At 48.0% G+C, this 13,873-nt stretch overlaps 5 protein-coding genes across 5 annotated transcripts; 2 read left to right on the top strand and 3 right to left on the bottom strand.

The window, feature by feature from the left end:
* Nucleotides 1–96: 96 nt before the first annotated feature.
* On the bottom strand, nt 97–4,817 carry N7483_000053 (uncharacterized protein; the record flags this gene model as incomplete). Its single annotated transcript, XM_057083491.1, has 3 exons — nt 97–1,009; nt 1,076–4,242; nt 4,356–4,817. The coding sequence occupies 3 exons, from the start codon at nt 4,815–4,817 to the stop codon at nt 97–99; spliced, it is 4,542 nt and encodes a 1,513-aa protein (XP_056949640.1).
* A 2,099-nt stretch (nt 4,818–6,916) lies between these two features.
* On the bottom strand, nt 6,917–7,132 carry N7483_000052 (uncharacterized protein; the record flags this gene model as incomplete). The annotated part of the gene is made up of 1 exon (XM_057083490.1): nt 6,917–7,132. One exon carries the CDS (start codon nt 7,130–7,132, stop codon nt 6,917–6,919), a length of 216 nt encoding a protein of 71 aa, XP_056949639.1.
* A 556-nt stretch (nt 7,133–7,688) lies between these two features.
* On the top strand, nt 7,689–10,140 carry N7483_000051 (uncharacterized protein; the record flags this gene model as incomplete). Its single annotated transcript, XM_057083489.1, has 7 exons — nt 7,689–8,619; nt 8,679–8,780; nt 8,836–8,888; nt 8,949–9,075; nt 9,131–9,209; nt 9,264–9,426; nt 9,478–10,140. 7 exons carry the CDS (start codon nt 7,689–7,691, stop codon nt 10,138–10,140), a joined length of 2,118 nt encoding a protein of 705 aa, XP_056949638.1.
* A 387-nt stretch (nt 10,141–10,527) lies between these two features.
* Nucleotides 10,528–11,367, bottom strand: N7483_000050 (H(+)-transporting V1 sector ATPase subunit E; the record flags this gene model as incomplete). The annotated part of the gene is made up of 3 exons (XM_057083488.1): nt 10,528–10,678; nt 10,750–11,258; nt 11,335–11,367. The coding sequence occupies 3 exons, from the start codon at nt 11,365–11,367 to the stop codon at nt 10,528–10,530; spliced, it is 693 nt and encodes a 230-aa protein (XP_056949637.1).
* Nucleotides 11,368–11,747: 380 nt separating this feature from the next.
* N7483_000049 (uncharacterized protein) lies at nt 11,748–13,743 on the top strand (the record flags this gene model as incomplete). Its single annotated transcript, XM_057083487.1, has 3 exons — nt 11,748–11,789; nt 11,852–12,082; nt 12,157–13,743. The coding sequence occupies 3 exons, from the start codon at nt 11,748–11,750 to the stop codon at nt 13,741–13,743; spliced, it is 1,860 nt and encodes a 619-aa protein (XP_056949636.1).
* Nucleotides 13,744–13,873: the final 130 nt, after the last annotated feature.

Here is a 13,873-nt window from a genome sequence, read left to right as displayed (position 1 = left end):
AAAAGGGAAGAACAAAGCAAGCTGATAGAACAGTGATCATTAAAAGTAGGTCATCAGTAAAAAACAAAAGTCTATACAAAGTTCACAGCACCTTTTTTAAATTAGATTACTATGTGCAGGAAGCTCATCAGGGGTTTTGAAGGGATCTTGAGCAACTTCAGTATGACTCGATTCCACACGTTGCAGCATAGCAGCAGAGGTGAAGTCATTGCTCTGCTCAAAGCTTTGCCGTGCCCGTTCAAACGAATGTCGAGTTCGGTCATGGGACCGTCGTACATAGTCCACTGACTGAGGATGCGGGTACTGATCGAGACTGGCAGTGTAGTTGGTGCCATTGCTTCCGTTCTGACTGCGAGGATTGTGACCATTCGGGTGATGAGTAACTCCGACTGTCGGTGGGTAGAAGGGTCGCTCATCATCCGGGATACCTGGATCCTGCTTCATCATGGGTTGAATCGGCTTGGCCAGATCCGATGATGCCGCTGAATCGGTACTCGTGGCGGTGGGAACTGGTTCTGCTGCTTTTGGGGGCACATAGTCTTCAAACTGTTCCAGGTACTTAAATTTTCCCATGGTAACTTGTTCACGGATGATATCCACATCCAGAGGGAAGAACACCTTCTGAATGGCGTTGTGTGCGAAGCGAGGGAGCAGAGCGATCATGATTGTCATAAGTAAAACAACCCAGAAGCTCAGAGCACCGTACACCTCAGCGGCTGACTTGTAGAACTGATCGGAGGAAGTAAATGATGAATAGATACCAGTCCAGAAAAAGATCAACAATGAGCTGATCGCGTTGATCAAGCATGTGAACCAATCCCATCGGTAGGTATTCATCATGATGTAGGTGTTACTGGAAAGAACGGCACAGGTTGCGACAAGGATACCCATACGCTCTCGATCGCTGACGTCGCGACCATCTGCAGTTGCGAAGTTCGCGGCTTGGTAAAGCATGTACGGCATGAAGAAACAAATCACCGATTGGTAAAGACCGTCAGCCATGTACAACCTGTAGTCTAGTTAGAATCTATTTGTGCAACTGTAATATGAGTAGTAATATTGGGGGGAAACTTACCAGAACTTGAGTTGGGACCACTCCTTTCGCTCAATACCTCGCATGTAGAGCTGGGGCACAGCCAGGGAGACCCTGTCATCAACATCTTGGTCGAAGATACCCATGAAAATGACCGGAAGAGAAGTAAACGCCAGGTTGACCAAAACGATGTAGGTGTAGTCGAAAAGATAAGAGCAATCAAACTGGTTGTAGATGCAGTACCAGAAAAGTGCAAACGTCCATACCAAGTTCTTGTAAAAGAAGTTGGCTGTGCACTCTCCCAGGCGACGGTAGGACCATCTTCCGTGAACAAGGAGCAGACGTTGAAGGTATCGGAATTGACCAATGGCATAATCGGAGGACATGACAGCCTGTCGGCCTTCTTCACCAGCGATACCTACACCGACATCGGCTTCTTGAATCATTGCGACATCGTTGGCACCGTCACCAATGGACAGGGCCATGATGTCGAGACCGTGACGAACCATGTTGACGACAGCAGCTTTCTGAGAAGGACTGACACGGCAGCAAAGAACAGCCTTGCATTGTTTGCAAAGCAAGAGGAATTTCTGCTTCAGTTCATCGGAAAGCATCAATTTGAGAGTCTCACCATCAACTATCACGGCATGAGTAGGCTCCGGTGGGCTGTGATCCGCGCGCGCGGCAACCAGCTCCTCGTCTGAGCCAGTCATGCCGAAGCTCTGCAGGTGCTTGTCGAGCTCCTGGTGACCTTGCTCCATCTGATGTTCGCCGATGTTGAGTACAATGAGTTCCATGTCGTTGTTCAAAAGGTTGCATGAGAAGCCGATGTTAATAGCGGTCTCCACCTTATCACCAGTGAGGACCCACAGCTTGATACCAGCGTCAGCGAGGAGTTGAATGGTGTCTGGGACACCATCCTGGAGTCGATCCTCGATGGCAGTTCCACCAATAAGCATCAGTTCTTGCTCAATCTCGCTTGAGACCTTTTCCAGTTTGTCCTCACGGTCGACGATGGCGGCGGCTGCGATATCATGCTCCTTGTTCCAGGCCTGGTACTCTTCCTCGCTCAGAAGTCGATCAGCAACACACAAAGTACGTAAACCTTCCTTTGCATACTCTTCCAGATGCTCAGCTGTCTGGCGTCGAAGGTCTTGTTGTTTGCCACGAGCGAGTCGAGAATAGATGACACTGTCAGCTCCCTTACAGAAAAGACGAATCGTACCATCGGGCATGCGAATAATAGCACTCATTCGCTTACGGGACGAGTTGAATTCCAGAGTGTTCAAGACAGTATAGGTACGCTCTTCACCCATGATGTTCAGAAGTAAATCGTCACCGGAACGACCGAGTACTGTGAAACCACAGTCTCGAGCAGTGCTGACAAGGGCGGCCTCGTCAGGAGACTGAGCCTTGAACTCAATCTGAGGAGGATCGCCGGGAGTGTGTTCAGTGATGACGGTGTGACAAACAGCTAATGAGAGCATAAAGTGCTCGACGGCAGCCTTCTGCGCTGCACCAGATTGGCCCTCGAAGTCGGTAACGAAGTTGGGCGCAATGAAAGTCAAATTTTCGTCACGCAGGTACGGGTTGTCATGGAGGCGACGGAGCTCCGCAAGCATTTTCTGACCATCAAGCGCAATCTGTGCGCGAGCTTGTGCGGCCTCCTCGTCAGCATTGGCACCTTCACGTCGCCTCATGCCAATCTGGGCCTCCGTGTAGGCTTCACCGTAGGAGCGACCGTTGATTGTGGCTTTCTTGAATTCCATGACGTTTTGTGTCAAGGTTCCAGTCTTATCGGAGAAGATATACTCCACTTGGCCCACATCATCAGAGATATTCCAAGACTTGGGCACACAGTAGAGCCCCAGTTTCTCGTAGTACATGTACACATCACTGTGGATGAAGACCGCCTGAATCGTTCGCACAATTTCGAGCGAAATGTAAAGGGAAATGGGAACCAAATTCTGGAAGAGAATCACGGCTGTCCAGAAGGTGACAATACCGGTCACAGGAGGTGTGCCTCCGTAGGAGCTATAGTCGAAGAAGTTCAAAGATTCATCATTGGAACCCCACGCCAGACCATTGACGATACCAGCAACAAGACACATCAAAAACAGGATAATGAAATTGTAAATGACGTTCCAGTTCAAAGCTCTGGCCAGGCGAGCACGCTTAGCAGGAGTGGCACCTGAGTTCAGCATGATTTTGCTTTCTCCACCGGTGAAAACGACAACACCGAGAATCCATTCGGTACTCCGCAGAGAGCATCCACGCAGGAGCATATTGTTGATGCTCACCGGCTCCACCATTTCCTTACGAGGCGCTTCCGGGTAGTTGGGGTCTCGCTGATCCCACCGGATGGCACCATTGTAGGAATAAAGGTTTGGGTGAGGCGGCTCACTTTCGATGGTGAATTCGGCTTTTTCGCAATCTCGGGCATGTCGGACTTGGCGACCACAGTGCAATGCTTGACGGACCTTCAAGTTTGTCTCGCCATCCAGACCTTTGGTTTCAACATAGCAAGCTCCATCGGGGTCCGAGGTAGACAAAATAACAATATCGGCGGGGATAGGGTCTTCGTTGTACAATCGAACAAAGTCACCGACTTGAATATTTTTCCAGTAGTCTCTCTTGAAACGGGCCTTGCCAGGAGTTTGCTTGGAGTGGTCCAACACACTTCCATTCTTTCGGTCTGAAGACGGGGCAGCATGGCTGTCACGAAGGGCACTATCAGGTGAAAGGAATTTGTTGTCAGCGTTAGGTGATGTTGGCCAATCCTCGCGAGCTTCCGGCTGAGGTGAGGGAACATCTGTCATCGGAATGGCAACATCGGCAGCCAGGGAGTCGCGGTGAGAGTAAACGGAAGCCCGTTGAGTGGCCGTGGTCATAAACGAGTCACGTCGTTGTCCGCCCTCGGCATCTTCTGGCTCCTCCGTTTTCTTAAATAGCCCGATCATTGATTGGTAAGATTTGATGATTCCCCGTGTGCAGGCCTTTTTGAAACGACGCCATGTTGAAATGTTATCTTCGGTGGAGTTCACATTGTTCCATTCGATCAGACGGTATACCGGGGAGTTATTGACTTGGTTATCCGACACGGTTCGGCCCCAATCCTCAATTGCATCCTTGATGGCCGTCACAACGATAATCACAATCAGGGGAACAGCGTTCAATCCGGGGTTGTTGGCACCGAAGATGGAAAAGAACTATATTATTTTTTTTATAGGTCAGCTTCCATCAGACATTCTCACATGGGTGAGATTGGATGTTCTGGGATCATTTCCCCATATTAAATAGACATTGTAGGAAGGATGCTTACATTGAGAATAATAACGAACAAGAAATAAATGTTGGCAATGTTGTGGAATTGCAACCAAATATTCTTGGGAACAAACGTCAAAGCGGTATACTTGGCGGTTCGGATCTTGTTTCGAGGATAGGCGAAGTTCAAGTGACCTTCTTCGTCACGTTCAGACTCGGGGATCGGGATGTTGAAGTAGATCGTTCGGTTCTCGCCGGACACTTCGCCATTCGGTGAGGCATTGTTTGTTGAGTTCTCGGTAGCAGTGCTCTGATGGGATCTGCGCTTTTCATCTCTCAGCTCATGGCGCTTGTGAAAACGGTCCATGATCGAGACACGTTTCCGTACACCACCGGTGCCGGCATGTCGCGTAGTGGCCCATCTCTGTCGTTGGGTCGGTTTGGAGATGTTGCTGGGGACCTCTTGAATATTACTCGCAGCCTCGATGTTCTCCTCTCCCGGGAAATGTACGGAAGCCATCTAGGCCACAGATGCGCCCTGGCAGGGCATACAACTTAAGTGGGATCCTTGGAATGGTAAAGGAAGAATGAATCCGATGCCTTTTGCCGGGGATTCCAACGGCGTACGTGGCGTCGCTTTGGGGAGTTCAAGCTCGCGCCACCAAGGGAGAAAATAGACAATCACGGAACGAATACTATGAATAGCATTTAGGGGTGGAATTGAATGGTAGGTTTTGGCGCAGGATAATGACCGATGCGCGGATTGAACGGCGGGATCGGGCGGGACTGGTCTCGACGGGTAAGGGATAAAGTGGTATATTTGGATCTGGTGGAAGATCGATTGGAAACTAAGAAAAAGAGGGAAGAAGGCGGAGGAAGGGAATTCACCCACGAGGGGCCATGCAAGATATGGACGAGACAGAGGGGAGATCTCCCACGAAAAAAAAAAAGGATGCAAGATCGTAGGAAGAAAGGGAGATGATGGAGTGAAAGTCCCATGGGGACTCGCGTTACTTTACGATGAGTCTGGAATAATTACGGTATAATTACCAATTACTGTATAATAACCATTGGTAAGCGTGGTCTTGGCATAAGTCTGGGCAAGGGACTTGATGCCTTGATGCCTGATATGAATCTATAGATGGAAAAGATACAATTTGAAACATGGATTATATAAAACATTGACGTTTTATATTGTCTCAGCTATCCTGTACTTCTTCTCTAATCATGCATCATGCTATTTGTATTTATTAATATTCTATAGCATCACTATGTAGTTCAAATTGAAGCTATAGTTACCGTAGTACGGCTCCGGCTCTCCGAGTCCCCGACTCTCCGACACTCCCGATCTGAGTAATCCGTATTGTATTATTTCGTATACATATCCGTGTTCCGAGCTCAAGCTGATTATTTGGTTCAATATCTCAGATTTTGACGGTGGCAATGAAGTTGAAATTTGGTAGATAATTCTATGATGAAAAAGAACAAATTAAGATCAGTATGTAATTTCAAAACACAGAAATATTCAATCAAGGTTAAAAAGCACAGCCCACTTAAGGCCCATTGGAGGCCGTTGCATTACTTTTGTTATTTATGGGCTCCGAGGGGGCCGGGGCGAATTTTATGCGCTCATCGCACTATTTAGTAGTGTTTAGTAGTATTTAGTAGCGTATATACGGAGTACATATGGAGAATTCTGCATGTCTCCAAGCTTTCAGGGACACCCCCAGGCCTAACTCCATTCTATCATTGGTTATCATCACTTTGGCCCCTCTAGCCCCATCACGATGAACGTGCCGTCATTTTTCCACCTCGTACTAGTATTATTGATTCGATTTCAATAATCTGCTTACATTAATATTCAAAGGCCAGATTACTTCAATTTTGGCCACGGTGGTTACTTGAGCGGACCGAAGCCACCCGAGAGAATTCATCAACTGTTCCGTTTTACCCGTTAAGATTTTTCTTTTCTTCTCCTTGTACCGAGAACTCGGAGTACGGAACAACTTGAACATTTGCATAATTCATATAGCTTAGGATGATGGCGTCGTAGCATTGAACCTGAAACTGAACCTGACACCTGAATGTATGAGGGCGGCACGTCCAACATAATCTGCTCCACTTCGAAGTACACAGCCCTGAGTAATCTGTGCATATCACCTTGGAAATCCAATTCAAAATGTTCAAATGTCGATTGTACACCTGGGCATACGACGCGCATAATGATCGTACTCTAGACTTGGACATAGATTCGTTAGTGTAGGCTCCCGAGATACTAAATAAAAAAAAATCCACAAACTTGTTCCACCATGACTGTGCAGAGTACGAATTATGGATGATTTTTTTTTTTCAAAACAATGGAGCCGCCCCCCTTTTTTTTCTTGCAAGGCCGGAAGCTCACGGTCCATAATGGAGTCGTTTGGGGATTGAGCGCACTATGTGACCTGTGGTTCTCCTGGGCGGCGCCACACCCTTGGCCATGATCACCAAGTAAATTGCCAATGACCTCCTCGCTTATATCTTTCACCTGGGCTTCTTAGTGGCCCAGTGGAAAATTCCCGCTCGAGTTGCCTTCGGAAGAATTGCTTGCTGCATAAGCGCTGTCAAGAATAAACATCTTCACAGATGCACCGCATTCAATATTTGCATATTTGCACTGTACTCAGTACCCATACCAGAAGTCTCGACTCCATAGGCGGGGCTAAGCTTGCGAGCGAAATTACAGGAGGACGAGCCACGCAGAGCCCAATCAAAGCATGACAGGGCGTCGTCAGCGAGATCGACCGCGAACTGCAAGTATTGTGGGCATCTGGTGGAGCCTGGAGTCAGTGCCATCGTTCCCGACAGCAGATTCGGCAAAATCTATACATCGGATCGGCGCCCCTGAGATGGCTCAAGTGCTGAGTGTTCGGAGTACGGAATATTCAAAGGAGAATAAGATGGTAATAACATCAAATGTTGAAGTTCAACATTTGAAGCCCTGGAGTTGTACCCGTGGACGCACTTCGAGGTTTTGGATGTACTAGTAGTAATAGTAGCTGAGGTTAACTTGAGTCTTGCAGTGGAACTTTGGAAATAATATATAGCAGTAGAGTCACCTTGACGAATCCAACAGATCACTCCTACTACTACTAGTACTAGTAATATTTCATTAAGCGGGCAAACAACTTATGCTTGAATAATCTAAATTACTATTAGCTTTAAATAAAAAATACTTACTCTCAACCTTGAACATTTTGAACATTAACCAAAAAAAGAACAAAGAAATTGCCTAATTCGGTATCATGATATCATGTGACTTCGCGCCGGTCTTGCGCGACGCGGGGATCAACTCTTCAGCTCACAATTCTTTAAGAGAGTGATTTCTCTATCGGTTTCGAACATAACCAAGATGCAGCCTCGAAGAAGTATCTTCAATAGACCTTCATTCGCAAGTCTCAGCAGCCCCGAGCGAAGACACGTCCGTAAAAGCGAACCGTCATCGCCGACATGGCTCACAGACTCGTCGAAATCGAGTTCGATTATCGATCTTACCGACGAATATACCACCAAAACACCACCTGCCGATACACCAGATCCTCAGCATGAGGAATCGCCGATACAATTTGCGGAGGACGAGAACTCAACGGCTGGACCGAATACTCAACATGAGGAATCACCGATACAATCAGAAGAATCACTGATACAATCGGACGAATCGCCGACACAGTTAGCGGAGGATCAAACCCCGACGCCTACACCAGCGAAAAGTTCCCAACACTTGCCATGTGCGGCCGAGGCCTCACAACCCTCGTTGAATGACAGCTTCCAAGGGTCTCTTCGGGTGACCAGAGGAGGCCAAGAGGTGGTCATTAGTTCTGATGGAGAAGAATCCGACGACTCATTGGATGAAGACCCGCTCTTGTCCTTGATGCCCAAGTCAACTGTTAGCCGTCCTACAGTTGTCATTCCTGTGTTACGGCCTACTCTTCCTGTTCCGGGAAAATACAACAATACAATTGATTCTCTGTTACAAGATGCGCGCAACGATGTTGAGACGGAAAGAAAGGTGGCCCAGGCGAAGGCTGGTTTTAATACGCAGCGTAATAACACACAGGAGAAAGCTGGACTCCATGAAAAAATCTTGACTTCCGCTTTGGAAGACAAGGATGATGATGATGGTGGCATGGGTGCGCAGCGTGTCATTGAAGCCGTTCGGAGAACTGAAGCCCTGGACGAGGACATGACTTGGCGGTTTTTGAACCAGGCGCAAATTATACCGGCTGCGTTTGAGTTTCCCCGTGATTTATTCCACCCAGGGTCAAGTCTAGCAGCCCTGCGCGGTTTGTCTCACTATACTATTAAATATACCCCCATCAACTAAGCTAATTGTATAAAAAAGATACCCCGTCACGAGAGCGGATGCTTAAGTCTGGCATATTGGAATTTGCCGCCTCGCGGAACCTTCTACCAGATGAGTTGATTCGATGGCTGTTCTGTCATGGTACAAAAAGCTTCATATTACGGTTTTGGTTCTGTTGATTGACACTGATGTATAGTACCCTATGAGCCGAAGGCAGAATTGAGACAAGCATATTGTCGTGTGGTTACGGTTGGTCCAAGTCACCCCAAAATTTTCCATGTTGATAACTGAATTCGAGAAACCAAAAAGCAATGCCCAGCCGGGCAATTCAGATCTCTCATTAAACCCAATGACATTGACGACCTTTTCCTCTGCTTGGGCGCGAAACCCCGTGCATTGGATTTCTCCCAACCAGTTGACAAAGATCCTCACGATCGTAAGTCATTGAAGTCGTTTCTTTTCGCGGATATATACTCACAGATTGCTTATAGAAAACTACCGGAAATCGGCATTGAAGGACCGAGCAATTATGCTATCAATTTTCGAGTTGCTTCGGGATGCCATTCAATTGTATCGTTTCTAACTCGCATATTATGCTTAAATCTGCAGCTGACAAATATGCAGGTTTTCGGAAGATTCTTTGGAACATGCAATCCAAATATTGTTGCGCATGGCCTTGGACACTTCGTTGACGGCCGATGGTATGGTTCGCTCGGAGCTGCAGAGTTGTCTCACTGCTCTCCTAGAAGTTGTGCCAGGCAGTGATGATGACTCGGAGGGGATGATGGTCAGGAATCAATCCGATGTATTTTTGGCGATCACTAACTTGAGGACTTAGATGCATCGAATTTGCAAAACCGTTTACGAGAGCATCCAGGATGTGCAATTTCAAAGCCAGATACTACAGCACATCCTGCCAACCTCTAAACGGACCGCCTTGCTACGATACCGTCTCGCCATGGCATTTCTACTTCAGAAACCCGGCCCATTGACAGAACCAGTGGAGGAGGTTTTGAATTTGAAACGCCTGACGCTCTTCTTGATCAGCGATAAGCGTCTCAAAGTGAAATCATACAAAAAGTCCGGCCATGATTATGGCCAGTTGATCGCTGTGTCTACGCTACTAGACATAGTAATCAACAGTACTATTTATGACCTGAATTTTCATACGAAGAAAGACTCGGAGAAAGACCACAATGCGAAGAAAGACCACAGTGCAGAGAAAGACTACAATGCGGCGATTGACAAGATCGCCGCTCAGATCAAGGGAGTCTTTAGTGCGATTGAAGATGCCGGTGCATCCCATCTCAAACGAATGCTGGCAAAAGAAGCTTTAGAGAGGGTGCACTACCGCATGTTATATTCTGTGCGGTCGAAGCCACCTCCGAGCAAAAGAATGCTATTTGCATCTGACACTCCACGAAGAGATGGTAATATTGGGGAACTTTTCAAGCCACGGATTGCTATTCACACCTGTGGACTCGAGGAAACGAGACCATGAACGGCGAACTGTGATTTGACTGAGAGCGGGATTGAATCTGGCTTGATGAAACCTTTGGAGCCTACTTATGATTATTGATTTATGATGACTATGATGATTCAAATGTTACTGATAAAACTAGACATAATCTTATTTGCATTCATTTGTTACCGAGATTTTCTGCAACTATAGATGAACCAGACAAACGCTCAAGGGGATATTGACCATATTTCAGGCCCGATATATGTGAGATCAAGAAGAACGAAACAAGGGAAGAGAAATACAAGCCCCCTCCTCTCTAGAGCTATAGAGATGTCCAAGACCAGGGACCAGAAGGAGCCCGAGAACTATGCAACATGAAAGAGAACAATCTAGCAATATGACCTATAAAGACAGCCGAAGTGTCTCTTAGTCGTAGAATCGTCGATTCACGTTCTTTCCAAACAGTGTGTTCCGTACACTTGGGAGAGCATCAATCTCCAAAAGTCGCAGACGCTCCTCGAAGGTGTTGTTAATCTCGATCTTGCCCTGTCCGCCGATAATGAAAACGCCGCCCGCTCTGTATAGGTAAAATGAACATTAGCATCAATGACTGGAATTATATCGGTCATGGATTCAGGAGATACGTACGAGCCTTCCGGCAGCGGTTCCGACTCGTCCAAGCTCACGGTAACCTCCGAGCCTACACTGTCTTTGAATTCCTTGGCCGCCTCCTCACTAGCCTTCTTCACAACCTCGTAGTCCTTCTTGCGCGCACGAAGAGAGACCTTATCCTCATTCAGATAGTACAGGCCCTCGAGAATCAATCCCTGGAGTGTGGACTGGTACTTCTTGTCGTCGGAAGATACGGTAGCCACCTTGGAGCGGGCCTTCTCAAAGAGCTCATCCAAGAGCTCCTGACGACCGCCGAGTACACGTAGACGAGTTCGGTTGGCGAGAGTGGAACGGGTGATCTGCTGCGACATGGCGGCCTGCTTGAACTTCTTCTCGTAGAGCACGTCAATGGCGGCAGTTTCCTGGCGCACCAACTTGGACTTCTCGATGGCGAACTCCTCGTCTGCCTTCAACTGAATCTCCCGAGCCTTCTCCAGAGCTTCCTGTCGGATGAACGCGGTCATCTTGCGGAGCTCACCCGCGACCTAGGAAGAATCCGGGCATTAGCCTGCAGCTCGGGAGATTGGGGAGGAATACCAGTATCAAATTGGAGTAACTCACCTGATCATCTGAAAGGGCATGACCTTGCGACATGATGAATCAATTATGTGGAGTTCTTGGAGGATAAAATGACGTTGGGGGGGGTTAAAGAGGGAGTTGAGGGGAGAGAAGGGAGGTCAAGTGTCCAACTAAGCTCCAATCTGCCTTGGCGGTCCGCATCCAATGTCCCGCAACTTCTCCCTCGTTCTCCCCTGTTACTTCATACTTTCATACTTGTTACTACTGAACCCTTGTTAATCCTTGTTTCTTATTCCCTATTTTCAAGTGAATAGAAAAAAAAGAAGGGATCAAAAAGATATAAACGAAAACGATAGAGAGAGGAAAGGAGCTCCTACGGGAAATCATGGCTTCTGTCTGCATTCGATAGTCAGCTCACTTCTACGCTTCACCCCGATGTACGAGAAATTCGAAAGATGGGCAATCTAGGTGACCTATCACCACAGGGTAGTGTCGCGGTAAGTCATAATGCATCTGTGCATAATCATTCAGTCGCTAATATGCAACGTAACTTCTCTAGGTCGGGATTCTAGTTGGACTCGTCTCAACCAGCTTGCAGGCTATCGGACTTACTCTCCAACGCAAGTCCCATCTACTCGAGGATGAGAAACACCCATACGATGTGCGTCGACCACCTTATAAGCGCCGCCGATGGCAGGTGGGCATGGCCATGTTTGTGATCTCGAATATTGTCGGCAGTACTATTCAGATCACTACATTACCATTGCCAGTCCTTTCTACACTCCAAGCAGTTAGTTGTTCTCCTCTATTCCCACAGTCTCCCCTCAAAAGCATATAAACTAACATAGTGCTCTATGGAAATAGTCGGGACTTGTTTTTAATACGATCTTTGCGACCCTCATCCTCGGTGAAGCGTTCACACGATATTCGTTTGCCGGCACCGTCCTCGTCTGTATCGGCGCTGTTTTAATCGCGACTTTTGGCGCCGTCGGAGAGCCGGCGCATTCATTGAACCAGCTTTTGATCCTACTCAAAGGCCGACCGTTTCTCATATGGTTGGGTTGTACCTTGATAGTTGTGCTGATCATTCTGGTCGGCTCGAAGCTTTTAAGATACCTACTGCCGGGATCCCGAGGGAAACCTGTTGCCGCAGGTCTCTTTACACCGCATCTACTGCGTCTTCAAAGCAGAGTGAAGTTGTTCCGGGGCATGTGTTATGGAGCAGTGAGCGGAATCTTATCGGCCCACTCTTTACTACTTGCCAAGTCAGCAGTGGAGCTACTGGTACGCACCGTGGTCGATGGTGAGAATCAGTTTAATCGTTGGCAGTCCTGGGTTATTCTCATTGGCATGATCACGCTGGCGTTAACTCAGCTCTTTTACTTACACCGGGGGCTGAAATTGTGCAGCACCAGTGTGTTATATCCATTTGTGTTCTGCATTTACAACATCATTGCTATCCTGGACGGTCTAATTTACTTCCGTCAGGCTTCTCAACTAACAGGATTCCATGCCGGTCTTATTGCATTGGGGACTATTGTTCTTCTTTGTGGTGTTCTGTGTCTATCATGGCGACTGGAAGACATTGACGCTCATTCAGGTGTCACTGTTGTGGGACCTACACAGACCGGCCTTGGTCCGGGTATGGGAGTTACCGAGGAACGCTCCTCGTCATCTTCAGCGCTGCTGGACAGCCTGGTCGACGAGGAATCGCGTCTTGGAGAACGGGAACCACTGCTTCAAGGCACTAGGTCCCGACAGCCTCCCTTCCACCCTCGAGCCCGAGCTCCGAGTCTTCCTCTTGTTCAAACACTCGACCAACACGAATCTGCAGATCTTAACACAGCTTCTATCTGGGCAGAGCTTGATGAATCAGACTATGATTTTGCCACCACACAATCGCCCTTGACTGAACGACGTCGCAGTTCTAGTAGCAGCGTGGCACTCCGAGGACCAATAGGCAGCCATGGCTGCCGTTCAACAATAGGACCTCTGTCGTACCAACGTGTACGTGGCTCTCATCGCGGTCGCGCACCAAATCACGAGAACCCGTGGCGAAGATCCTCTATGCCTTGGGGTGGACTCGTGGATTCTCAGCATAAGCGATGGAATGCCTGGGGAGCCGATGGGTATGGAACAATCCAAGAAGCTGAGAACCGTGGCCTAGAACGCAATGAAGCTCCACATGTTCAAGATCAAGCTCCTAAGACCAGCCTTCTCGCAGGTTCGAGAAGAATGCTGCTAGCCACCTGGCAGCGTGGCCGACGATATTTGCCCCGATGGACGAGCCCGCAGGCGGGTGATCGGTCCGACCCACACGAGCGAGGCGGTGCCTCTTCTCCCCTTTTACCTAGTTCTGAGGCTCATCTTCCTTGGACGGGTGATGATCAAGATCCAAGCGAGGAGAATGGGCCCGGGCCAGGTCTCAAGGGGCCGTCATCATCTCTTTGAGATTTTCATAACAGCCACTTTGGTCTTGCTTTCCTTCCGCCATGTATACTAGGGATTTACATGCTCATAATCCTATTCTTTTCTGTATGTAGTAGTAATAATGGCACTCTTAGAACATTATATTCATTTC

The sequence above is a fragment of the Penicillium malachiteum genome, assembly GCF_028827825.1.
Source record: "Penicillium malachiteum strain IBT 17515 chromosome Unknown utg000001l:1.0-8184562.0:1.0-8186909.0, whole genome shotgun sequence".
Taxonomy (NCBI): Eukaryota; Fungi; Ascomycota; class Eurotiomycetes; order Eurotiales; family Aspergillaceae; genus Penicillium; species Penicillium malachiteum.
This window is presented reverse-complemented; position numbering and strand designations above follow the sequence as displayed.